At 52.1% G+C, this 26,688-nt stretch overlaps 1 protein-coding gene across 2 annotated transcripts; it reads right to left on the bottom strand.

The window, feature by feature from the left end:
- Positions 1-488: 488 nt before the first annotated feature.
- LOC119373979 (SERTA domain-containing protein 2) lies at positions 489-26,688 on the bottom strand. Of its 2 annotated transcripts, none has more exons than XM_037644041.2 (2): positions 26,107-26,626; positions 489-2,873 (listed from the first exon to the last, which is right to left on the bottom strand). In XM_037644041.2, the coding sequence occupies exons 1-2, from the start codon at positions 26,146-26,148 to the stop codon at positions 1,575-1,577; spliced, it is 1,341 nt and encodes a 446-aa protein (XP_037499969.2). In that variant the 5' UTR covers positions 26,149-26,626; the 3' UTR covers positions 489-1,574. The 2 variants fall into 2 exon arrangements, 1 of the variants encoding a protein (XP_037499969.2); XR_007417889.1 differs by lacking the exon at positions 489-2,873 and adding an exon at positions 24,153-24,400 and having other exon boundaries at positions 26,107-26,688.

The raw sequence follows: 26,688 nt of genomic DNA, 5'->3' as shown, positions 1-26,688 counted from the left end.
CTGGGATCGTCTTAACAGAGAGGTCGCGATCACATCGGCCAGGGAAACGCCCCACACACCCTCTTCTGCGGCCCCGCGCACCAACACTCCGCCGCCTTGTGGCAATGGGTCAAAGCAGACTGACGAGAAGCTGGCAGGGCCAGTCATGCTTCAAGACCCAAGTCGAGAACAGTGGTTGAGACAAAGTACTAGCATCACGGAACTCCCAAACACGGCCGCTGGATAGGTGACCCCCTACAACGGTAAACATCCGCCATGTTTAAACGGCCACGGAGGTGCAGAACACGACATGGCTTGGCTCGACTCTTGACTCGACTTCCACCAAGCCAATCGTGTGTGTGTGCAGCGCTGGCAGCGCCTCCTCTGTGTGTGTGCGTGTGTGCCAGTGTGTGCATTAAGCGACACCGTGACCCGTGACACTCTGCTTATGCACGAACAAAACAACGAAAACATTTGACATTTGTCTACATTTTTTTTGCTCTCTCGCAACCTGCCACTACCACATCGCCGAGGAGAGTACGGAGGTGATGCGAGAGCCCGGTTTTTCGGGGTTATGTGGAAAACATAATAAGTAAAAGGCAGTCGACCCGATTCGAAGGGAGGCGGCGGGCGAGTCTGCGCCGCGGCCAGTAGTTGGCGCCACTGCATCCTCCTCGCCTCCTTTGCGTTTCAGCTCCATCCGTTTACGTTTTACAGTAGTAATTGCGAGACCATTCGGCACCGCTGTAGCGACTTGTCACGTCTCCAGATTTCTCACTCGCTACCTAAAGACGGGCCTTTGTCATCTCACATAGGCCGCTCACCGCGTAGGATAATCGCAAGTGTGCAGAGTTGAAGCCTAGCCATGTGACACGAATGAACTTCGGCTAGTTTTGTACCAACGAAACGGTGCGCAACTGTCAAACTGTTTTGCGACTGATAGCGACGCCACTTTGGCAAGCTCTTCTGAAGAACAGTGGAGCCATCGTAGTTCAAAGCTCATGATGGCGGATCGCCGATGCGTTACTAGAGACTAGGCAGCATACAGCGTGAATAAACCCGTTGCAAGAATTGACGAAGACTTAACCTGCACACAAATGCTCCAACAGAGCTCGACTCCCTCTTCCAATTCTCAGAGGCACCCGTCGCCCGATCGTATCACGCGAGTCAGGTTGATCAGCCGTGTGAGGCCGCATGACGCGTTTGGATCTTTAACCAACGCTAGTAAATTACATTTGAAAGCAGTTATATCACCAGCTTAGTAAGCTCCATCCGCTCTCGGCTTGAGCGGGATGACCCTACGACCTGACCACAACGAGCGAGGTACTCCTAGCAGCAGCAGCATACCGCCCCGCAATGCACACAATGAGCTGTCGCGACTCTTTGGCAACGTGAATGTCGGCACTCTTTAGATGATGATTCAGCGCGATATAGTCCACTCACTTCCTCCCAGCGCTTCTTTCTCGACTGTCCTATGTACACGAAGCAAGCGCTGTCCTCCGGAGAGGGTTAGGAGCAAGGGGCTATAGAAGACGAGAAAAGGCCTCTCCACAAACGGACGACCGACCACATTCAGCCGATTGGTTCGTCCCCCCTCAGGACATGACGGTGGCCACGTGGTCCTCGGCGGAGCACATGAGTCCCTTGTAGCCGAAACTGACCTGCTGGCCCGAAGAGGCCACCAGCTGACAGGTGGCTGCCGACGGCGACACGGCCGTGGTTGTGACCACGCAGTCGGCCGCCTGTTGCTGCGACGCGGCCAGCGACCGCATCAGGTCCTCGGCGCTGACCGGCGCAAGCTTGACGTGCGGCGGCGAGAGTGGCGAGAGCAGATCGAAGTCGTACAGGGACAGGTCGATATCGCCGAAGATCTCATCGCTGCTGCTGCTCGCACCACTGCTGTTGCTGTTGCTGGCCAGCGACGACGAGGAAGAGGAAGGACTCGTCTGCAGTACCGAGGAAGAAGCCGACGAGGAAGTGACCACCATGGCGGCTGCAGGAGAGTTGTGCGCCGGCAGCAGGGTGTAGAGAGGCGCGGAACCATTGGCGCCGCCGTTGCCGCACCCGGGGTCGACGATGCCACACGCCGACGCCGAGGACACCGGTTCGGCCACCGTGGGTGCCGGCGGCGTGACGGGAGCGCCGCTGCCGAAGTTGAGTACCGAGCTCCAGTTGAGGCTCGGTAACCGGTCCTCGTCAGTCCACAGGGGTGTGGGAGGGGGTCCGGAAACTGGCGGCTCGGCGGGAGACCGGACAAAGGGCGTCAAGCGGCCGCTGTCTCCAGGAGGAGGGCACGACCGATCGTAGTCGTCGCCGTAGCCGCCGTTGTGGAAGGGCGTAGCGGCGCCGTACGGCTGATGCGGCGGTAGGTGGTGGTGACCGGCGCCGAGCCCACCGTTGGCGGTGGCGCCGTGCAAGTGGTGGTGGTGGTGGTGGTGAGGCGAATGATGGTGGTGATGGGGGTGGTGGGGGTGATGGGGCGAGGCGGCAGCCGCCGTGGGAAGCGTCGCCGGCTCGGGACCCCTAGGCGGCCTCATGTCCCGCTCGAGCGCCCGCAGCGTGTTGCACACGAGTACCGAGCGGAGGAGGCTGGGGTCGGGCGCCTGTCGGAAGCGGGCCAGCTTGCAGATGCTCATGTTGAACACCACGTGCTGGCGGCGCGAGTACGACGAGCGGGCGTCCTCACCCGACGAGCCGCCACCAGTGGTAGAGCTGGCCGACGAGCAGGAGCTTGAGGAGCTAGAGTCCTCCTCTTCGTCGTCGTCCTCTTCGTCGAGGCCACCGCCGTCGGAGAAGTCATCGAGCGAGTGCGCCTTGCGCTTGATTCCGCGTGGCTGCGCCTCTGAGAACATGGCGCTCACATGGAAAGGCGGTGCAATGGGAGCTGCTGCACTCTGCAATGAGCGAGAAGAAGAAAAAGATAGAACGATTCGGTTAGCATCGAGTGTTTGACATCGTTAGGAAGAACACGCATCTGGCAAGCGCTCTAAACTTAAGTCCTGAACTTGATCACAGTGGCATTTCCCAAAACTGTGCAGGCGCCACATGTGGTTCTTGTACACCGAAAAGTGTCAGCACTTGTGCTTTGGTGCTACGGCCTCCCGAGATTAAGCGGCAATAGAACAGAGAGGAAAGCATACCTTGGGAATAAATCAACGAGAGCCATGCCAGTGCCGAAGTGCTCACACACTTCGGCAAATAGAGCAGTGGCCTTTACATCATAACGACAAATTTACATCATAAGGACCTTTCAGGGGCATTCCAATGCATATGATCGCGGTAATTATGAAGCTCAATGCGATCAAGTTGCTGACGCCACCATAAGAAACTTGTGTTCTGTTTTATTTCAATTAAAGACATTCGATTCAAGACAGACACGCTAGCACTCGCCATTCACCAATACAATAGTCAATCTAAGCGAAACTGCAAACTCCCTCGGCCTTATGCATTTGGACTATTTCGTCATTGAGTCGCCTCTGCTCCTCCATGTATTATGGGAGTTGAAGTTATTGAACTCACCCAATTTCATAAATTTTGCGAGTTAACGCCTCATCAGTACACTATATAGGACCTCAATAACACACCTTGGCTCTTGAGCCCGAGATTATGTCCCCTGCCCGTTCTGAACTCTTATTGGCTCGTATAGGTCCGATTGCGCATTAAGCCTGACCTAATGCCTTCCTCGCACAACTTACTGTCGCGATTTATTGGCTCCAAAAACTGTTTACCTGAAGCACTAATGGGAAGGAACAGATCAACGATTGTAGCTGTGATAGGCAGCGGGTTCGCTACTCTTGATGGCATAGAGCTCTTGATAGCATATTGGCGTTTTGTTTTCGCGCATACTCTTCTACGGAAGCAGTTTAGTAACGTGTTGCCAGGGGAACAAGCACGCAAATGAAACTACCGTTACATGTTTTTTATCGCATCTACAGAAAAACGCTGAACAACATCCGTTTATACACACTGAAAGGCAGGTACGCATGCGCCAAGCAGGCTGCGAGCAAAGCGTCGTCGCTTCGCCGGGCGTGCCAACTCGAACGCGTCCTCCGAAGGGAGCCCGTTTGAAAACTTGGCGCCCAACGTTGGGGACGTGCCAGGGACGACGCGAGGAATAAAAATAAAAGAGAAGCCGCAACGCGCGAAGGTGGTAAAACCAGAATCAGCAAAGAAGAGAGAACCGCGGTATTGGCGGGCGAGGGGAAGCAGCTTCTTTTTTCTTTTATTTTTCACGACAGGTGCCGCCGCCAGCTCTTTCTCTCTCTCTTTCTCGGGACGGTTTCTTTGTCCTCTTCTTTCTTCCCTTTCTTTGCGCTACGCTGGGTGCACAGTGTGGTTGATGCGACGGCAGCGCCGCCCTGGCGGCCGTGTGGTGGCGAAGGCTGCGGTAGGTAGAGCGAAACACTATGCACGCTGACGGCGCCAGGAGTGTGGAGCGCCGCAACAATGGGCACGCGTTCTGACGCGGCCGAAAATGGAGCGAGCCGCTCAGTATTTCGAATCTCGGAAGCCACGAACTTTGGTCGTTGTTAGACGGGCGCTGGCGCCGACCACGGCAACGCGCGCTAGGTCAGTGAACAGTAACTCGCGCGTGATCATCAGAAAAGTGGAGAAGCTGTCCTTACGCCACTGTTTAGGTCCTCAACGCAACGACCACACTTAAATAAAGTGCCAGCGAGGGTCAAAATCATGCGAAAATAACGTAACAAAAGACAGCTTGTTCCCAAGTTCCGGCTACGCCGAAGGCAGGCTCCAGAGCAGAAGTGCTTCTTCATCATTTGGTAACGGGTATTGCAATTTCTCAGTTAATCACTATTTTTCGATTATTGCTTTTCATATACCGACGACACCTCTTTCCTTCCCCCTATTTATTTTTGTCCCTACCGTATTAAATGATTGCCAATATAAAAGTTAGCTGAAACAAGTGTCAAAGCACGGCCTCGGGTCTTTTAGACACTGCATTCGCTGCAGGGCCATGACACCGAACTTAATAAACGCCCTGAATTTCGCTCTTGACAAACCCTTTGCGTTCATAAGCGGCGCGCAAATGACACGGTATTCTGCGCGAGCCAGGTGAAACTATTAGAGCGGCAGCTGCGGTGACAGCGGGCGCTGACGAGGCATCGGTCGTGTGCCTCGGCGGCCGCTAGGGATAATTAAAACCGGACACTCGCGAACCGGAGCTCGCAGACAGCAGCCAAGGGCCCGGCCTCGAAATAGCGTGGCGCCGCCTATCGGCTTGTGCGCGCGCATCGCTCATGCCCGGACAGCTGCAGGTCTGCCATGTATGTAATTTCGTCGTCTTCTCTGGGAATATCATGATATATACAGGAACAGCCGGATAAAATTATTAAAAAAAGCCTGTTCGTTGAAATGCTCGATCCAGGAAGATTACTGTTACACAGCACAATACAAGAGCACCATCATCGTCTCTCCTTAATACTTATGCGCCATTTTCTCTACTAATTAATAATTGTAGGGGTTAACGGCCTACAACCACGATTTGATTATGAGAGACGCCTTAGTGGAGGTATCCGGAAGTTTCGACCATCTGGTGTTCTTTAACGTGCACCTAAATCGAAGTACACGGGCCTCAAGCATTTTCGCCTCCATCGAAAATGCGGCCGCCGCGGCCGGGATTTGACCCCGCGACCTGCGGGGCAGCAGTCGAGTACTATAACCACTAGACTACCGTGGCGGGTAGTTGTCACTACGGAACGTTTGTATTGCGAGCGGGGAAGCAAATGCCAAAGTTTTACTCTCTGTTGAAGAGAGAACAAAATGCTAAAGTTATGGCCGAAATGTGTCGTTTTCCTTGCCACAAACAGGAACGCTGTGCGATGACGTTGGCATTGCCCTTGTTAACTTGAGCAGAATACACGGGAACAAACGCTTACGACGTGAACTCGAATCCGCGACACATTCGGATTCAGCGCGACGTGACTGCCTGCGCGCTCGCTCTTCTCTGAGGCCGTTGAGCAATGCGCTTGGTTCGCGGTGCTAGTTGCACAAAACTTGCAGGCGTCATGCGAATCGCGCGCCCTTCACGCGTGCGCCGGGAATGCACACGCGCAACTCCCCAGTCTTCGAGGACTTGCACACCGCGTCAAGTAGGAGAGTATACACTGTAAATAGGAGTGATAGGAGTGCCAGGTTCTCCCTGGAAGCTGCGTCGGCGCGTTCCCGCGAAACATCTGCGATTTGCCGGCACGACCGACAGGGCCGCGCTGGAATCGCCAACGCGGTTTGTGGAGTAGCAGCGGCTTCTCTCCGGCCGTTGCGCGGCCGATGGCTAGCTCGTTCGCTCGCTCGCACGGCCGGCTGACTGTGCGGTCCTTGAGAGAGTTTTTCTCCTGCGCCTTGGACACAGCGCGCGCTGCCGTGCGTCCGTCGCGGAGACCTCGTTCGCACCGGTCAAACCGGTTCGCAAATAGAAAAAAAAAAAACCGTGGCATAGGGAAGAATAAAGAAAGACGACGGCCCAGCTCTTCTCGCCCTTTGCACACGCCTCCGTCCCCCCTCCTTTTGTTTTTCTCATCCCTCGCCTCCTACCTCCTTTCCCCTTCAATTTGAGAGCCCATGTCTTCGAGTTTAGTCCTTTTCTTTGCAGTCGCAGCAGGTTCCCGTTTTTGTCTCTCATTTTTAATACTGCAGCGGCTCCTCGGCATTCGGCTCCTCGGTATTCGTTTATAAAGTCCTCGCTCAGGTCGGCAAACAGGCCTCCTGCGGTGCGTTGCGTGCATTGTTCTGGGGCGATTTCTTCACCTTTCTGGTTTCACTGATATGTTCGGTGCCACCTGCAACACTAACCGCCGCCATGATGGCCCACACCAATCGCCACTGTCAATTCATGCCGATCCATAGAACATGTTGTTTCAAGTCCCGTGTCTAGAAAACCCAGCGCGAAACAAAACAGACATACACAGAGAAAGTAAGAGGACGGTCGCTTGCTTTCTCCGCCATGTTTTCCAGTCAACACGATGGAGCAACTGTCCCAACAGTCAAGTGCTTCTGTTCTTAACGCCGCGATAAGGAAAGAAAGAGAAGACAAAAGAGAAACGCAATGACTAGGCCTGACTTAGGCCTGGTTAACGGGACGATGCCCTTCTTCATAAATCACGTCTCCCGACGACGCCGATCTTGGCTCAGTTTCGTTTTCAGTCCGCCTTTTCATATTTTTTTTTCCTATGCTGGCCTGTGCCGCTTCGGTAGGGGCCGAGACAACAGGCATCGCCAAAAAGATAGCCTCCGAAATCAAGAGGAGTTTCGCGACTTTTCCGCTAGGGGAAGCGCGCATGAGCCGTGGCATCATGGAAATGGCGGATTCCAAAGCAGCCCCTCTTGCTATCTAGGTTGAGTTCCCGAGTATTTGGTTAAGCGCATCTTGACATTTCGATTTGCGCCGCTTTCGCCAGTAGGCTGACTCTACCAAACCTCCCGAGGAAGCCTGCGAGTATGGTTTGTTCATTCAAGGATACTGGGATAAACGCAGCGCGACTTAAGAGACTGGAGGCACAGACACAGGTGCTCGTCTGTGTCTATCTGTGTCTCCTATCTTCGTTTTAGTTGAGCTGCATTTCTCCGAGTACGAAGCGACTCGCCCAAGTCAAGGTACTATTGGAACAAATCTGTACATCCAAGTTCTGCTTCCCGATAGCTTGCCGATGTGGTACAAGAAGCTCAAGAGCATGGACAGCAAGAGGAGTGCGCGGAGTGCAGCAGTTACTCTGCCTCCTCATTGTCCGAGCATGAGGAAACGGGGTGGTCCGGACGATGACGAACGCGCACTGGAAGTTCAGCGGCAAATCCTTGCTTGCTTGATGCTAGGGCAACCCTTTCTCAATCCCCTCCTTGAGACTTTTTCTGCTCCGGCCCTGTCTCCGGCACGCATGGGTGGCGTCCGAAAAGAGGTGGAAAGGGAGGGGGGGGGAGAAGAATCAACGACTCGGCTAGGCTAGGCTAGGCTATCTAGCGGTGCGCGAACCGCTATGGGGGCCAGAACGCTGCATCTCCTCTCCCTCGAATCGCCACCACACCAGCCTTCAATCTTATTTTCCTCGCGCCCTCAACAAGGAGAGGAGGAGGACGCTGAGAGTTCCTCGGTCGGTTCGGGGAGGGAGACGTGACTGCGGCGCGCGGGCCGAGCGGCGGGAGGTCCTGCGCCTCTCGCGCGCGCCGCGACGTTGACGTCGAAGACGACGACGCGGGGCCTGTTGGGAAAAGCTCCGGCGGCGCCCGTTCGACGGCACGTTATTCTACCGCGGAAGTAAACACGGACGTCGGCTGCGCGGCACGAGCGGGTCCCGGTTAGCGGAGGATGCGGAAGACCCTCCTCGCACCCTGGAAATCCCGAGCTCGTATTCGAAAAAGGAGTGCGCGCTCGCGTTTTATTATAGGCGTCGCCGACCGTGCTGCTTGTTGCGCAGAGCTGCATCGGGAAGGGGCAGCAGCTGTGCCGAGATAACGTTTGCGCGGTGTGCGAATGATGCGCTACTAAACCGCGCTCTTCGGGTATCGGAATCAGGATCGGAACCATTAGATAGCTTTCGCTGACCAGGGAATTCGTTAGCGGCCGCCGCCGCCGGGATTCGATCCCGCGACCTTCGGGGTCAGCAGTCGAGCGCCGTAACCACCAGACCACCGTGGCGGCTAGCGCCGGCGAAGTATTGTCAAACGCCTTTAAAACGAAGTATTCGGGAGATTCAAGATCCTTCGTGATACAGGTCACTTCGCTGTAAAAGTATCGAGCCGTAACGCTCGCTATATATATATATATATATATATATATATATATATATATATATATATATATATATATATATATATATATATATATATAGGGAAAACGTTAGTGTTGTAGAATGCGCAACAGGTGGTGAGTTTTAGATTACGCTTTTTATTTCTCGATCAAAGCGATGAACTGTGGTCTAAGACCCGGCCGAAACGAGCCACAAACACGTGGGCTTTTCAACTTGAAGTAGCGGTGTGGTAATTACTTGAGTGACTTTGTCAAACGCAACGAACGTACGCGATGTTTTTTTTTTTTTTTTACGTACGCACTTACGAATAGCCATCTTAATGTCGGGGGCTACTTTAGTGCCTTATTTGCAAAATGGCCCAATTAGTGCACTAAAGCCGCGGCTCTTTATTCCTTGGCTCAGCATTAAAGTCGTCGTATTAAATAAATCTACGTGCTTCAACGCACTGCGCGAAATGAACATGCATAGCGCGATAAAGCGCGATAAAGATAAAGCATAGCGCGATAAAGATAAAGCGACACCGATACTTTCTGGCGCTGTAATAGCATTTCGTACAAAGAATAATGCCACGCTGTCCCTGCGGAGAGAAAACGACAACGGAACAGCCAAGACTTCTAAAGCGAAGCGCAGACAAGTCGAGCTATGCCTTCGGAAACTCACAAAGAGAAACAGGGTGAAGGGCGTAGAAGAGGAAAAAATAAAAACAACAAGAAATGTCGAGAATGAAAACAGAGACATACAAAATGTCGACGAGAGCCGACGACGTACCACGTTCTGTCGCCGCGAGCGAGAAACAAAAGGACAGGCTGATCAAGGTACGCGCCGAAGCGCGCGCGCGCCTCGGCAGAAAAATACAAAGCCAATTGTTTCACTGCAAAACGCCTACGCGTCGGCGATTCCACCAGCAGCCGAACACTTGCTTGCCGCAAGCTGCTCCTAGATCGCATCGTTGGCAGCGAAATGCAGGAGAAAGAAGATCGAAGGGGCTCCTGACGAATCCGAAAAGAAAAAGAAAAGTCGTAGGAGATATATGTCAGAAAGACAGCGGGAAGGCGTCTCGTTCTGGAATACCGGAGTATGACCTCAGAGATCTTCGACAAGCGTATCGGGTTTCTCCAATCTCGGAGGTAGTGGAACCGAAACATCTGTTTGAACGCGACGGTTGCTTTACTGTGGTATTGTTGTGCAACCCATACGCGCCAAGGCAGAAGGACAGCTCGGAGTCAAGCGTCTCGTTCTGGATGCAGTGGTATGGTCTCGGAGATCTTTGACGAGCGTATCGCGCTTCACCGATTTCGGAGGTCGTGGAATGGGACCATCTGTTAGAACGCGTCGGAGTCGGTTTGTTGTAGTATTGTTCGTCGCATTTCTTTTTTGTTCGGACGGGCGTATGACGTTTATAATGTGTGTACAAAAGGGGCACATATGTATCTTATAGAAGTACTTTGGCCGTACACAGGTCGCTTTATCACATTTTAGTCAAGCCAAGCCAAGCTAAGCCTTCGAAAACGAAACAAGTGGTAGGATACACCAGCAGTACTGTTCATGAAGTGGTAGTAATCGTCCACAGGACAGTAAGTCGATGGCATTTTGCGAGCAGCAGCGCAAACTCGCCTGCTACTCTTCAAAAGTCCGATACGACGAGAGCAGACGAGAGTCGAGCTACGCGGGAAACGCCGCCGGACTTCGCGCGCATGCGCCGCAGCCTCCGTTTCACTGGAAGCCACGAAAGCAGCGCCGCATCTCATGCTTTACTTCTTTTACCTTAGAAACAAACGGGAATTGACAATAACATACATATTCAAATTTTCAGCCCTCGTTTTGGTGCGTGTAAAAGCATTAGACTACGTACAACAAAGTGCTTAAGACTGCATAGGTCTGGTTCATGGCGCTCGCGCGAGGCGGCGCGACATACCGGTTTTTGTTACTTTTAAACGCGATTTAAAAATATAAATCCTACTCAGATCGCGAAAAGTATTCTGGAATCTGTCACTATAATTCACGGCCTTTTCATTTCCACCAGGATTTAATCACCCGTTCTGGCCAGTTGTCGGTCCCTTTAATCAAGCCACGGAAGTAGGCCTAGTTTTCTAACCTGGTACACCAATCTACATTTTGTACGAGAACAATACATCTGAGAACAGTCAGCCTGATAACGTCAACAGACTTCATCAGGAACAAATGACAGGATATATTGCTCATGCCGCACCTTTGCATGACATGGCGAAAAGATCTCACATATTTTCACTCACTGAGCCATGACAAATTCACAAGTGCAGAACCTTGACATTGCAACATTTTTCTGTACGCTACATTCCAGTGGCTCCTTAGAAGGCCTATGAGCGACGTATCGATTAACGGAACCATGCACTTACCGACAACTTTGATGGGACTCAAACATGAATAAGACAGTAGACTTTATGAACACGGACCACACATTTCAAGCAGCCAAATGAGCCTATGACAAGTCCATGCAAAGCTAGCTGAGACTAAGCCGCCCACCATGAAATGAAATAAGTGTACTAACACTACTGTCTGCTCGGTGTGTCGAGAAAAGCTGTGAGTAATCCATCCACAAAAACACTTCCGCGTCCTCTAAGTTAATATCTTACAGCTTGTCTTTACGTACACTGCTTTCATTGTTCAGAACGTTCGTCACGGACGCCTTCCATTCGTCACATCAAAACGAGGAAACGGCTGACTGAGAAGCGAGAAGGCACGACAAAAATTGACGATTGCGAAATCATGTACTGATAGGCTGTTGTGCGTATATGTGCTCCATGTTGAGTGCAGTGCAGGCAGTCGCATTGTCTTCCTTCACCCTACGCGTCTTCCCCTGCTCTGACAAGTGACTTCGTGTGTTCTCCGTTGTTCAAACGTTTAGACGCTGCCAAGATTCTGCCGGATCTTTTGTATTGTCAAGTGGCGCTCACGATAAGGGGACGCTGTGAACAATCCGATAACGAAGACGCCTCTGGAACTTCCGTGATAGCGGAAATGCAGCAAAATGAATGAAGCTGGAAAACAAGCTATCAGAATTATAAAAAAGGAACAATGAAAAAAGACTTATCAATTACAATCAGCTCAATCATACTTGTACACGCAGCTACCGACGTGAAATTGGTGACGCGGACTTGTCAGCTAACATGTTCATGCCGATTCGCCGAAGCGATCATCATCAATCACATTCGTCTGCGTCTAGCGATGAGCCTCCTTCTGAACGTTGCTTATAATTAGCAACAAGAATGCACGATTTATCAACCGTAACATACGCTCATTAAGATTCAAGCACAGTTCATTGGCGAATATATAGCTCCGGGAGCATTTCCAGCTGTTCCTGCGAAACAGAGCTTAGAGAACGGTATCGTACACGATGCAACTTCAACGAGGGCACCGAGATTATTGTGCTCAAATCGTGACATTTACACGAATTCTTCATTTGTCTACTAACACGAACTCTTCTTCTTCGTGCAACTTTGTGACCGTGTGGTCGAGTAAGTCGTGCCGATGCCGTAGGCTGCAATTAAAAATTATGGCATGATGTGCCTTCCTCAACATCAGTGCATCAGTTCAGCAGTCCTTGCGGGGATCTTATTCAATGCTTGCAGCGCGGGCCGTTCCCGGGGCAGTACAATCTTTCCACACCCCCACGCCATTCATCATTACAATAAACCTATAGCGTAATCAGTAGATATCCTCCAACGGCATATTTTTCACTGGCGTACAGGTAAGGTAACTCGCTTGACCAGTATAATGGTAAACTTCAGAGCGCAAGTTGAGTAGGCGTCATAGATGAACACATAGCACGGGACAACCGCTTGTCCTGTGCTGTGCAAGTTCTTCTACGTCCCGTACCTAATTTGCGCTCCACAGTTTACCATTATGAACCAACTAGACCCGCAACGAGTTCTCTTATGACCAGTATAAGATGACAGTAGATGGTTGTGTACGTCATTTTTTTGATCCCGCTAATACGACAGGAAAGAGGTACGTGTCACGAGAATCGACTTCCCCTGGGGACACTGCAGGTTCGTTCGCCCACACAAAAGGATCGGTGGCGGAAACAGCGCCCGCAAGAGGGCACTGTCGAACGCGAAGAGGTAGTTACTCTACGAAGATACAAACCGGAGGCGGGGGAGGGGGGGGCAAGTTAGGGGAGGGTTGGTTTTATAGTAAGCACGCATCACCAGAACAAACCCGACAGCCCCCCTTACACATTAAGGCAGACCACGGTAAGAAAGAAGTAGAGGGGACGGGGGGTCTCGTTTTACCCTCTCCCTCACAGACCCATAGATGATGGAAGCGCTCTTTGCCTGCCGGCCCCAGGCGGGTAGCGGAAACGGAAGTCGGGCATCTTTTTCTTGCTCTTCTAGTTCGAATCTCCCGGCTAGTGAGAGCGGCATCAAGCGCTGAGGAGAATGGGTGGGGTAGTGGAGGGAAGGGGAGGGGGGGTCATAAGGGCTGGGAAGAGAGAAGGGGGGGTCACACGTGCTTCCGGTGACGCTCTCCGCACCGCTGCTTTATCGCCGCCGATGCCGGCGAATCGCATGCGGAGTACGATGTTTTCCATTGAGGACCGCGCGAAAGAGATGCGCCGGTAACACAAATCAAGGACTCTATTGAGAAGACGGGTACTGTAATAAAAACAGACTACGCCCCAGAGCCAGGATTAGTTACTCGATTGTAAATAATAAAAATGTACGAAACTTGTAGCGAACTACCTGAACAGGGGACGCAATAACCGCGAGTGACTCTCGGAGAAAGGCAAACTATACACAACGTTTATACGCGTAACTATACGAGTAAATCGACGGTTAGGGGTTTGGATCGCACCAACGGAAAGGGTGATTTTTCGTCCACGTAAGTTCATCTCGATTTACCTGTACGACAGTTAAAAGCAACAATGAATGCTCCCTATGCTTTCATTGGCCAATTGTCTGTTGGATCCATATGGTTGTGTCTTACAAAGAAACGAGCCCCCCCCCCCCCGTTAAAAAAAATTCTGTTCTTTCGTTCACACCACGTTTACACCACTTAGCGCCCTTATTATCGAGTTCCTTGGCCTCATTATTTGTGGCTACTGTGTCGATTTTTTTTTTATTTATACATCACTGATACTGCATTTTCATAGCAATGTGACTACAGGCCACGCCAACCAGGCGAAGAAAACTTCTGGACGCCAGCGCTTTCTCACCTAATTTTTACGCAGAGACGAAGGTCTCAACCTTTATTTCTTAACGCGCTTATTCTTTAACTTCAGTTACAATTAGAAGAGCGGATCTACACTTTGGGAGGCTACCTCCGTGTCTGTGGAGGGTGTGTCAGAGAATTGACAAGCGTAGACTTGCTCGACTACACGACGACCTTGCCTACAAAGCAAAACGACGGCCGCGGAGCCCACAGTGCGTCGGCTTAGTCCTTTATACAACTGCACACGGCTCGCGGGGATTCCCGAATGATACACGGCATTCCTCCTATACGAACGCCGCGCCAAGCATAGCACGCCCTGTACAAGCTGGGAGGGCTTGTAGATCGTGGCTGACAAGGTCACATAAAGTTGGTTCGTACAAGCAACTTGGCTGCAACGCGGCACATCAGGCCGGGGCTACACTAACAATGCACTGTCATGGCACTACCGCTGACGTACTCGTTCCAAGATTTTTATAGATCCTGAGTTAAACGCACACCTGGGACCAAGTGCATAACTGTATCGCTGTAAACTATATAACACTGCTCAGGCAGGTCGCTAGGCATGTACGATGCTTGTTGACCTTTTTTTGTCCATATAAATAACCGCGCAATAAGAGCATACGTCGACACTCGTACTGAAACAGGACCATACATGCGAAAATACGAGAGTCCACGTACTCTAACCCTGTGGACTTTCACTCGGCTGTCAAATTACTGATTAGCGATCGTGCGTATTTTGGTGGTCTCCTAAGCAAACGTGCGAAAATACGAGAGTCCATGTACGCGCACACTGTGGTTAACTAATCTCTTCCAAGTGTTTTTATTTTCTGTTCTAATCTCATACTGAAGTTGCCGGAACAAAGACTTCTCGCTTTCGAACAGCCCTCTGGATTTGCCTGGTTACTTGCGTTCTCGAGCAAAATAGTTCTTAAAGTTATACTTCGTGACGCGACGGTATGGTCAGCGGTCCGACAAAAAGGACCACCTCCCTATAAAAATTCCCGCCCTGAATAACACCGCGAAGACTGACTGCAGCTTTGATAACTTTAGGTGGCAAACAAGTTTTGAAACCTTGTGTGGCAATCTTGTGAGCCACGTGATCACGCCGAGGTTTGTAATATTTCGGCAGCGCTTTCATTCGCACAGCGAATGTCGCGCAGTCACGCAGCAGGCCGGCGACGCCGCAACGCAGCGGATGGGCTAGCGCGCGGGCGTCTCGCTCGCGGCACGGCCGAAGAAACGGGGGCAAGCCAAGCCATGCCAGGGCTCGAGGAAGCGACCGCCGGCACCGTGGAGAGAAACGGGCGAGAGAAGGAGGCACGGCGGCCCCAGGAGGAAACGGCTGCGCTCCCAACGTTCGACGCGGCTCGGCGCCCCACGTCGCGCCAGCGAACTCCCGACGTGCGGAGAAGAGCGCAAGCAGCGGCGGCCGCTTTCCAGGCCAGCGCAGCCGACGACCGACCAACTCGACCAGAATCTTGCGTAGGCCGCCGCCGCAGCCAGTCCGCGCTCTTTCGCTTGGCACGGCCACTGCATGCAAAAGTGGCGCTGCATGCCTGCCGTGTCCCGACTGTCTGGAGCCGGTATCATACATGGGAACATGCCCCTCTCGTGTCGCTAGGGTTCAGGGCAAATGGGAACGTCCTTCTAGCCAAACAGCGCTCCAGATAAGCGAGACATATTGACTGCGTTGGTTAAAAGAAACAGGTAAGAGGTGGAACCGGGATAGCTTTAAAAATTGACCGGTGAGCTTCGATAGCACGAAGGGCAAGACAGCATTACGACAGGACACATATGACGACATGGTCGATCACATTTGATGGATGATTGGTTCAGTACTGCTCCATTGGCCCAAGCAGGTCAGAGGACCTATTACCACTTCGTTTCAAGGAGGATGCTGTTACATGTAACAATCTAGTCTAGCCTGGTTCCGAGGAGACCACTGTCCTAGCAGACTACGACCGCAGCTGCTAGAATAAAACTAGCAGAGGGGCCATGTTCACCTTCCGAATACAGCCGCTGCACGACCACTGCGCGAAAAGGCGGCGTTGCCTGACTGCACCTGAGTATGGTGTGGATTCGAGACTTCTGCAACTGCAAGAGTTCTGCAACTACGATTTGCGGCACCATATCGTCACATGCCCGAACAGAGGAGGCGTTGGCCCGAATAATCCACGCACCAGGTCATCCGAGTACTCTGGTACTACTACATGAGCGTTGCTTCTGTGCTGTGGCTAGCATCTGCCCCATATAATGAATAATGCCGGATGAAAAAAAAAATTCACATCGTCACGAACAGCGCTGCTACGAAACTTCCAGAACCTCACAATAACCCCCCGGTAGTACCACACCATTTATCTTTTACTTCACTAGATTAGACATAACTAGATTTTTTTTATTTTTACTTCTTTCATCGTCAAATAGCAAAATGTAACTTAATATTTAAAAATTTTCTTTTTAAACTACCCGGTTCTTGGCCAATCCCCAAGCGTGGGTGCCAGCCACGGTTTCAAGGGACTACTACTACTACTAATACTACTACTACTACTACTACTACTACTACTACTACTATTAGATGATGCGGCGGCAGCGAGCGGCGCTACAGTTGCTAGAGGAGTAAACTGGAAGTAGCGGCGCCAACGATGATGATGACAATGATGGCGTCCGCGAGAACAGCTGCAGGAGCGGCGCGCTGCCCTCCCACTTTGAAGCAGATCGCGAGGTCCCGCCACCTCGCGGCCGTCGACGGAGCGACAGCCGATCGAGCCATCCGCTGACGCCGCAGGTTCAAAGTCCTGCTGCTGTTGCCTGCCTGTGCATGGACCCACGAGGTCCATGTCGGTCGTTTCCGTTCTGTGCTCGGTGACTCTGTTCGCCGCGACGGACGGCGGCCCCCTTGTCCGGGTAGGACACCGCTGGCCTTCGGCCACGCAGTACTTCCTGGGTACGTCTAGTTTGGGTGCGGCGACCAAGGTTGCCGCGCCAAACGGTAGCCCCAATGCGGTCGCAGTTCAGTGCCCGACGATTGGACTCGTCGAGCCGAACTGTGGCCCCCCCGTCCGGGTAGGACCCCGCCGGCTTCCAGCCGCGCGGTATTTCCTGGGTACGTCTGTTTTGTGTGCGGCGACTGAAGTTGCCGCACCAAACTGTAGCCCCATGGCCGAGTCTCTCTGGCGTGGGGCCGTGAGACTGGCTACGTCTGTTTGGCGCTTTGCGCCGAGCGGTAGCCCCCTTGTCCGGGCAGGGACCGTCTTTCCGAAACAAATCTTCCCCTCCTCAACCCGGGGGGGAGGTCGTGCCGGGATAGACGTATGGATGATGATGGGTTGATGAGTATCGTAGAACTCTGGGACAAAGTGCCTCCGGGCACCGCGTCTCCTCCCATCTGACAACGGCGCGGGGGCGCAACGTGCAGTACACTACCACTACAGCCGGCCGCATCTCTCGCTCGCTCTTTTTCAGTGCCCTTCTCTCGCGCGAAGAGCGGCAGCCGAGACGCCCGAGGCGTTTCGCGTGGCCTTCGCGTGCCTCGAGCCGCAGGAATCGCGACGGCGGCAAGCTTGCCCCGCGCGCTGCCAGCTGATCTGACCGCTCACTACGACGACGTGTTTGTATCTGCCTTGGCGCGCTGTCTACGTGTTCACAGCAATGTTTCCTGCAAATAAACGTAGAACACTCTCAGGCCCTGGCGTGGACGGGCCAGTCCGACTAGTTGGACTTTCTGGGGCACTGAGATACTGCACCTGGTAGTTCTGCATTGCATTGTAATCGTAGCAAATCGCAATGAATGTACGCAGCGAATCGCAATGTGTACGCAGGAACCTAATTGTCTTGCCCCGCTTCCAAAACTACGATTGCTTGGAAATTTGGGGGAGCAAAACGTAATTCACGACTCAAGTCAAGGGAACATTTGAAAGCATAAATATTAGACAAATCCTTCTATTCAGCACCATATCGATGATCGACTGAACTATCGCAGCCCCAGAGTCCCTTCTAGCGATATTTATAAAAAATGGCGGTGTGCAGCCCCTGACAAGCATGACAGCGGCACCTTCACCTGGTTCGGACATGGGTTTGACTGTTGCCGACGTCTACGCCTTCGGATGAACGGCTGCTTACTTACCGACGCTTTACGGGTATTGTGGACACGGTATTGAAGAGCTCGGCAAACATAATCGCCTTTTGCCAACTGTGACAACTTGCAGACAAACTACGAGTATTCTGCTGATGATTTAAATGGCTCTTATCCGGCTTACAAAAAATTATTGGTGATTAGGCCATACACGTCCGCATGACAGTGGGTAACAGATCTTGAGAGGGCGCAACAGGCTCAGAAAACATGCGGAATACGGTGGCAACTCTGAACTTAGTGAGCCGACAGTCTTCGCCGTCCGCCACTCAGACCAGCATTGACATACACGTTGCCAAGGGTCGACGGTGGCGTTGCCACCACCCGCAGAAGAAATTGCGAAACACTGTTGCGCGGGTTTGCGCCACTTCGCGATCGATCCTATGGTTGCCGGTTCGAGCTGGGTTATATTTCGATCTACGCGGCACAGCTTCCGACACATAATAGAAGAGTGCGCTTTACGCGCGCGTTTGGAAGGTATTTTCTTTCCTCGCCTCTGACGACATATTTAGCTGTGTCAACTGTAATTTACGACCTGGTTGAAGGACGTCCGCATATGGCAGCCCAGATTTCAGAGCAAGAGTTAACACTGACGAAAGCGAAATGTTTACAACTGCTCGAGCAATTTCGTCAGCTCTGACAACTGGTTTGCGTAGCACGACGAAAGCTAAGCATCGCAGGGCTCGACCAGGTGGTTTAATTACTCGTTTACCGAGTATCTGAGAAATAGATGTTATGTAATTAGATTTTCGAATAGCGTTCCAATGAAGATCTGAACTCCTTAATATATATAAAGGTCCGGGCCCTCTGACGGCTTCGGGCAAGTACCCTAAACGATTTGCCGTCACCTTTATTACTAAGAAATGCTACCGTGTGGAGGCGCATGTGCAGTACTGTCAAGCAAACGCACCAGTAGAAATCCGCGGAACCTTACTGATCAGATATAGCCGTACTGTTACATTAAGTTAGAAAGGCTTAGCATGCCCGGATAGCCGAATGGTTTAGAAATCACAAAGGCTTGCTTTACTCCACGATGTCTGGCTAATGTCGATGACGCCGGGCCCGGCATTTCGGGGCCAAGTGTCGTGTGAAATTGAAATATCTTGCTAGTTTTGCCCAAACTTCCAGAGTGTGATTTTCTTAGTCAAGGGAAGTGTGTGACAGTGTTTCCAGGACTCATAAAGTACCGTTAAGTAGTCCTTCAAAGTATTAATGATTAACTTTGTGGTCGCGAGACGCTGCTGTGGTTCGATAAAGCTGTTAAATCTAATTATACATGCTGATACATATTTGCTACCCACATACAATACAAAACATATTTATTTCCAGAAATACAAGAGAAATACCATTGGCTAAAAGCTGTTAGAAATACAGATTGAGAAAACTACTTCTGCCCGGCTCATCAGCAACTACAATAACGATACACCTAAGCATTCCAATTTGTACAGATGGGCAAACCCTTTGAATAATCCACGTTGAGCTGCGTTACTCGAATCATTTGTCAATATATATATATATATATACATACACACACACACACACACACAAGTTCATTAACGGGACTTGTGACTCTTCAAGCCTACAGACAATAATGACCCATCACCCGGACTCTTGCGTTCGGGGTCTAGGAGCTTGCCTCAACGTGAAAGCAGCGCCTACCGACGCAAGTTTCGCGGGGCGCCCCTATGCTCTCGCCAAGCCAGACACCCGCGCGGGGCCAGAGCCATCGGCCTCCGCGCATCGATAGCGCAAGCGTCGACTCCCCGCCGCCACTACTACCACGCCGGCGCACATTTCCCCGTCCCAGCTAGCAGCCGACGCAATCCCGTCGTTCGAAAAAAGCGCCGGCGCCGGGCCAATGCGCATGCGCACTGAGGACATTTTGCTCCCTCTTCCAGCATGTGAGCGCGCGAGTATTTTTTGCTTAGTTCTCTCCAGTTCGAAAAAAAAAAAAAAAGCTCCCGAAAAGCCGCTTCGCCCCACGCTTCTACTATACTTCTAGTACGCCTCCTCCATCTGAATCCTCCTCAACCGTTCCCTCAGTGCTCTCCGAGAAGAGTCAAGGAGAGAGAGAGACTGATGAAAACAAAAGGAAAACAATCAAGACCGAAGCCCTCCCCTACGCTCTTGCCATTTCCCAACCTCCGAACTAGGCAAAAACACCATGGTATAAAAACCAATCGAGGAAGGAGGCCGCGCAAAGAGGGAGCGAACTACTAAGAGACGCCCGCGCAACGAAAACAAAAAACTTTACCGTCGCAAAAGCGAAATTTAGCAGAAAAACAAAAATGGGAAAGAAGACGAAGAAGAAAGACAAAAGCGGCCCACACCGTCCTCTTCTTCCCCCTCCCCTTCCAGTCAGGCTCCCTCTCTCCGTTAAACTTCTCTCCATTTCGCAGAATCCAGCCGCCGCCACTTCTTCCTCGCCTCCTCACAATGGCCGGCTCAGCTGGTTTGCGCGACGTACCCCCCCATTTTTCACAATACCCTCGCCCACTCTCCCAAGGCAAGGCGTGTGTGTGTGTGCTTCGCTACCCCATCACCCGTCGTCCTTCCTCCTCTCCGCAATATTCCGGCGGCCGACTCACCGCGCACGCGCACAAGCGCGCGTCGCGCGATGGCGCCACCAAACTCCCTCTTCGCCGGCGCTGTTTCCTTCTCCTGTTTGCGTTCCGTTTTTCTTTCCTTCTTGCCTCTCCTTGCTTCAGATTCCGTTCTGTTTCTCTCGCTCCATGCACTTTTCTCTCTCTCTCTCGTACAGATCCCTAGCTACCGTCGCTTGGGCCCCTCCGTTTCTCCCCAGCCTGGTCCTCTCTCTTGGCCGCTTTATTTATTACAGCTGCCGCCGCCGCCGCGCCGGCCAGACCAGCCAATGCCGTTGCTCTGCGGGCTCCTCGGCAGCTAGCTGCGCGACCATACGCGAAGCCTGCCTCCATTCTCTTCCCCCTTCCAACCTTCTTACACCCACGTGGCGTGTTACTACATAGGCTATCTCAACCTCGAGTAAATTTGAAGTAGCAAAACTTTTCTTCAAGTATTATCCCTGCAGCAAAGGAGCTAGCTGGTGACGACATTGTTCCTCACAAACAAGAGGTTAAAACACGTGAAGAAACAAGGTAAAACTACATGCAACGGAGAAGCCTGAGCGACTTGCTTTATCATCCGAACATCTACACTGAATAATATTTTGAGGGCATTGTCACTGTACCCTCAGCATACGCCAGTGAATGTACTACAATTACTACAGATGCGCATCAGGTGTTTGCCTTCGATACGCATGTGACGCAAGAGGGCGGACTGCCTATTCACTTGAGCCATAGTTTTGATTTGAGGACGTCAGTGGGTAGTTAGTACCCAAGTTATAAAGTGAACGCTCTGAAAAATCGACAATAAGAGCAAACTCCTACGTTCAACTACAGAAGACGCTGGCATCTGTGGCCATTTCTCCATGGCTCGCGAGTCCCGACAGTTGATGGTAGACAGTAGGCTATGCTGTACCCTTTTTTCGTCATTGCCAGAAGTTAGTTAGACGTGCGAGCTGAACGGCCGCATCGCGAATGTTTAGTGAGAAACTTAATAGTACACATGTCGCGTCGCTAAAGATAAATGTCTGCACGAACGCAGACAGTTTCCTTTTGCGTCCTTTCCTTTTTGGGTTCAACAAGTCCAGCTGCAGAAATGGCATAATTGACTGCGTTGTCAACTCAGTAGTCTTAAAGGAGACCGTGTTCGCTACAAAGCGGTAGACTCCAGAGCACCTTCTTGAAGAGAACGGGGTTGTAGTTTGGTTAAGATAAAGTCCTGGATAAAAAGGAATTATTTGAAAGCGAAAAGAATCTGGAATGAATTGAAGGCCACGAGAAGCTTGCAAGATGCCTCCTAGGCCGGTAACGTTAACTCCCAAGTCTCCAAAGACTTGGCACTTTACTTTTCTCCAAAGAACCCGGAACGAAGGTTCTCACCAAGCGGATCCAGAATTCCGAGATAGTTCTCGTTTCAACCGCGGCGCCATCTCTCGGCGCAAGCCACAGCGAGCACGAGCGGGCCTGAAATGCCCGCAAAATTTGACCTGAGCCGAGCCGAGCCAGACGGGAGCCGAAGGCGCCTGAGGGCTTGCTGGAGCGAACCGTAAGTAGCGAACAAAAAAATTAAAGCGAGAAGAGCGACGCGATCCGACAAACAAAATATGGCGGCAGAGCAGACACAAGAGAAAAAAAAACAGCAGCGGCGTTCCGTCTCACTAAAGCCATGCAGCACATTAGATGCTGGGGGGCTGACGTCAGCCAATGAAGAGGGAGAGTAGGTGTACTGCCCTTCGCACTATGCATCCGAGCCCGTGTCGTCTGCTACAGAGGGGCAGGCACAAGCAGACGATACTGCAAGGCTGCGCGACATGGGCAATACTTACTGGCAGTTTTTATTTAAAGACAAACGTTGTTGATGACCGGAACTGAGAGATGACTCGGCAGGGAACTATCTGACTGATGAACAGTGAGCATCGACGAAATCTGGCACCATACTCTAACTGCTCAGCTTTCTTGTTCATAGAACGCGAATGAATACATCGGCACTGTTTCACGATGACGTCAAGTTGCTTAAACCAAGCCCAATAAAAGCAGATGTTCGTCCTTCAGGATACAGGACATAGCAAAGGCTACAGTTTTAAGCAGTTAGGACGACAATGTTTACTTTGGAATCGGCACTGTGTAGGACTGCTAACTACTTTCGGTCGCGCATTTATTAGAGGTACTCCCCGCGATTGCTGCTCGTCACTTCTACAAGGCTGCACGGTTGTAAGCGCCAGCGCATGCAGAGAGAGCCGCGGAGGGGGCCACCACCGACTGGAAAGGGAGGTGAACGAAGGTAGCTTCGGCGCATGCGTCGCTTGAGCAAGGCGGCGGCCCATCTGCCGAGCGGTGGAAAGAGCGCGCACGTGACTCACCTCCGGTTGGCGCCGGTAGCGCCCCCTCCGCGAGTTGCGGACGCCTCCGTAGTTAGCGCGATGGGTGGCGGGATATCGACAGAACGCCGTTCGTCGCTGTCAAGAGCTAACACACAAACGGCGGCGCGTGAACTTCTGCCGCTGGCGACGCACAAGCGTCACATCTATCTGCTTTTATCCCTGCGCGGGCCCTAGGCGGCAAGATATCGGCGGCTGCAGCGCGATAACGTCAGACAACCAACGCTCGCTTTACTCCTTCCAACGTCCCAATTTTTATACTTGACATCCATTAATGAGGTGCAAACAAACGTCAAATGCCCCAAAATCGCAGAAAGTAAATTATCAAAGCGAGACCAAGTCTCATCTGTAAAACAAGGTAGCTTTTCTGTGTTGAGCAAGGCCTCTGATGATCCTCGAATGGTTACACCTCCGTTATTCCTAACACATTGGCTATTTGCGTTATAACTGCAACAATACGAAGTCTCCGAACTGATTTTGCCTCAGATCCACACGACCGCTGCCAGAAAAATGTGCAAATACGATAACGGCGGTCGAAAACCAATGCTACATGCCTCCGGCGCAAAATCGCGCCCCCCTTATCTCGCATCATTAGCGTACCATTACAGCTTACTGTTTTCTTACACTTCGGAGTTCCAGGCGGCTCTGCTGCAGCACCTTGAATATGGACACCACTGATAGCACATTAAAACAAGAAAAACGAGAAACGGCAATCAAGAGGACATGCGCACGTATGCATTAGTTGTGCCATTCGGCGACACTCGCACTCTTACCAAGTTCATATTCGAAAACGTTCATAAGTTCACATTCGGAAGAACAAAAGTGGAGTTCCTGAAGTCATCGGTTATTTGGAAGCACTGCATCGTACGGCTGGTAATCTGCGAGGGCCACGCAACGTCCATTTAATTACAAAATGCACGTATTTACACACGAACATCGTATCCCAGACAAACTGCGCAGTTGGGGACTGTCCCAAGTCTTTATTACCGAACAGAATAACCCATCTGAGAGGTTAAGCAAGCGAAAAAAGGTCACTCTCTAAAGCTGCAGGGATATTTCTGGACACACTGGTTACCGCAAGCCGTCGGATCTCCTGGACAGTAGTAGAGACAAAAAAGATATCACCAATAAATACTTTAAGCGTGCCTTTATTTTGCGAGCTACAGGTTTCCAGCACTTTTGACGGGGTACGATCAACGCGTCTGAGAACGACCGGTCGCCAACCACGGACACTGGAAGCACGACAGCAGGACACACAGTCATGGTAACGGTTCACGGGCTCCCGACGGCTACTGTGTTGCAAAAGCGATTCCGCGCCCACAGCACACATGATCCCGGGGTAGGCAAGAGCCCGCGACGGGTCTTGGGCGGTTTTCAACGTGGCTAAAAACGAATGGCAAACGGCAGGAACGTCAGCAAGCACAGAAGCATTCAACAGCAAGCTCGGACAGATGATGCGCACTGGGCAAGAGTTAGGCCTAAGCAGAAAACAGCGTATTAAAGTTGTGTCTAACAGAGTCAGATTGTCGTTAGAAATGAGATGTTATGTTAAAGTCCTCATATACGCTTGCGACGATTCACAGACATCGCACTAGCACAACAGCAAAAGAATTGTCCAACAAGAGGTACACAAGCATTAGCCATTAAAACGACACAGAACATAGAAAGTTCAATAACATTAGCCATTAAAACGACGTAGAACATAGGAAATCGAATTACACTTACGCTCAAAGCCCACATATAGGGTGACGTACTCGTTTCATTACACTTACTACACCCTATGGATCACGTTGTACGAGTCCGGTATGCGATCGGTACAACGATGTTCTAACAAGGCCGGAGGGAACTTTCTGGAAAAGTTAAGGAGCTCGCGAGCGATGAGTTCAAACAAAGGCGCGGAATACTCGTTCAAAAAGTCAGGCCAAACATCCATCACGGACCCGCCACGCGCACAATTCGAGGAAAAGAAAATGCGCGCCACCGCGTTCGTACGGTGCGCCTTAGCGGCGACTAGCCGCAACCATCGAAACCGGAACCAAAACCGGAGGCGCTGACCGAAAAAAAAAAAAAAAGATGGAGAACGCAGCTCGACAGACGTCGGGGTCCAAGAAACGAAACCACCCGAAGTGGGGCCCCTACAGCGGCGGCTGCGGAACGGCAAGCGCCCTGAGCGGTGGCGCCACCTAGCGGCCAGTCGCCGCAGTAAGCCCCCGTCGGCTGGCGCTTGAACCGAAAGCCCATCGCGAAGAATCTCGTTCGCGCTCGGATCGCAGGAGCGCGGTGCCGGTGAAAAAACGCGCGAGCTAGCTAGACTGCGCAAACTTCTCTCGCGTGTGTAACGAAACGCGGCGGTACACAACTCCGGTGACTGTTGCACGTTACGCCGGCAACAAAGGCATTCCCTCCTCACGGGATGCCTCGCTGGAGAAACATCGAATCGCTCTAGAATTGCCTCCCATTAAGATTCGCGAAATAAAGAGGGAAAAATGAAACTGCGAACTGTACAGGCGTCAAGATTTGAGACCATGACGAAATTTCAGGCAGGACGAAGTAGGGTCCATATATATATTCCCCTCGCTGACTGTGACGCCAGACCGCGGCACAACGCAACCGCTTGGTCGCTAGGCCGGCGGTTGCAACGCGATTTCCCCACAGAGAACGAAACGGCGTGCGCGCGTCAGCACGCGCGGCTGTTGACAGCGCAGGCGTCGTCGTCCGGTGGCTGTGCCGGTCGCGACGATTGCCCTGGTGAACGACACTGCTTCTCGGAGCGAGAGCTGTCTTCCCTTATCGCACACAAGCTCACACGGAACAATGCCCCGGCGCAGCAGCTTTTTCTTTTTTAATAGGGACTCGCGCTGCTAGCAGGACTGGATGATAAAAACGAATGCCTCCGATGTGCTCCCTACTGCGCGAATATTCTCTGCGCGGTCCGGAGTCACTAGGTGACGGTCCTAGTAGTGACGCGCGCACGCAGCGATAGCGACGTTCGCCAGAACGGTCACACATACACACACAGACGCATGACAAAAACAAAAACGTCACGCACACAAGAAGCGACGATGACGATGACAGCGACGAAAACTCACCTTAAATCTGAGGGCATGCAGTGGGCTGACCTCTACCCCCATGCCATAGGCGTCTGGCGTCGAACACGGGATGACGGCCTCACGGCTCGAACCGTGCTGGTCGTCGACTTCGTCGTCGCGTCGACACGTCGTGGCAAACACAGTCCCTACTCGGGAACACACGAGAATGTTGTCAGTTCACGACAGTCGTCGAGGGCTATAGGCTGCGATGAACGGCAAACGCTGTGCGCTAGAGTCAGCCGCAGCAGCAGACGACACGCCGTGAGGAGCACGCACGGCAGCGGCAGGTACGACGCTCTCTTCTGAAAGCCACACCGGCACCGACAGCGGCTGATCGCTCACTGAAGCGGCGCTCGACGTGAGCGTTGCAGACGACGGGGCGCGCGCGATCCCGTCGTGCTTCGCGCGCTATGATCACGTGGAGCGCTTGCGGCCAATCCGCGCTCGCGGAACGCTCGCGGCGGCCCCTTGCGGCGGCAATTTTTCTTCAGCTGAGGACGCGTTGCGAGGCGCTTTTTTTCTACGCGGCCATGTCGTTGTTCTGCCGCCGGTGTGGGCGAGGGATGAGGCGCCGAGGGCTGA

The sequence above is a fragment of the Rhipicephalus sanguineus genome, chromosome 11 (assembly GCF_013339695.2).
Source record: "Rhipicephalus sanguineus isolate Rsan-2018 chromosome 11, BIME_Rsan_1.4, whole genome shotgun sequence".
In the NCBI taxonomy this organism is placed as follows: domain Eukaryota; kingdom Metazoa; phylum Arthropoda; class Arachnida; order Ixodida; family Ixodidae; genus Rhipicephalus; species Rhipicephalus sanguineus.
This window is presented reverse-complemented; position numbering and strand designations above follow the sequence as displayed.

Excerpts from the sequence above, each read along its gene's own strand:
- LOC119373979 (XM_037644041.2), bottom strand. The coding sequence starts at position 26,148 with ATGGGGGTAGAGGTCAGCCCACTGCATGCCCTCAGATTTAAG. Across the intron at positions 2,874-26,106 it reads TGCATGCCCTCAGATTTAAG|AGTGCAGCAGCTCCCATTGC; the intron begins GTGAGTTTTCGT and ends CGCTCATTGCAG.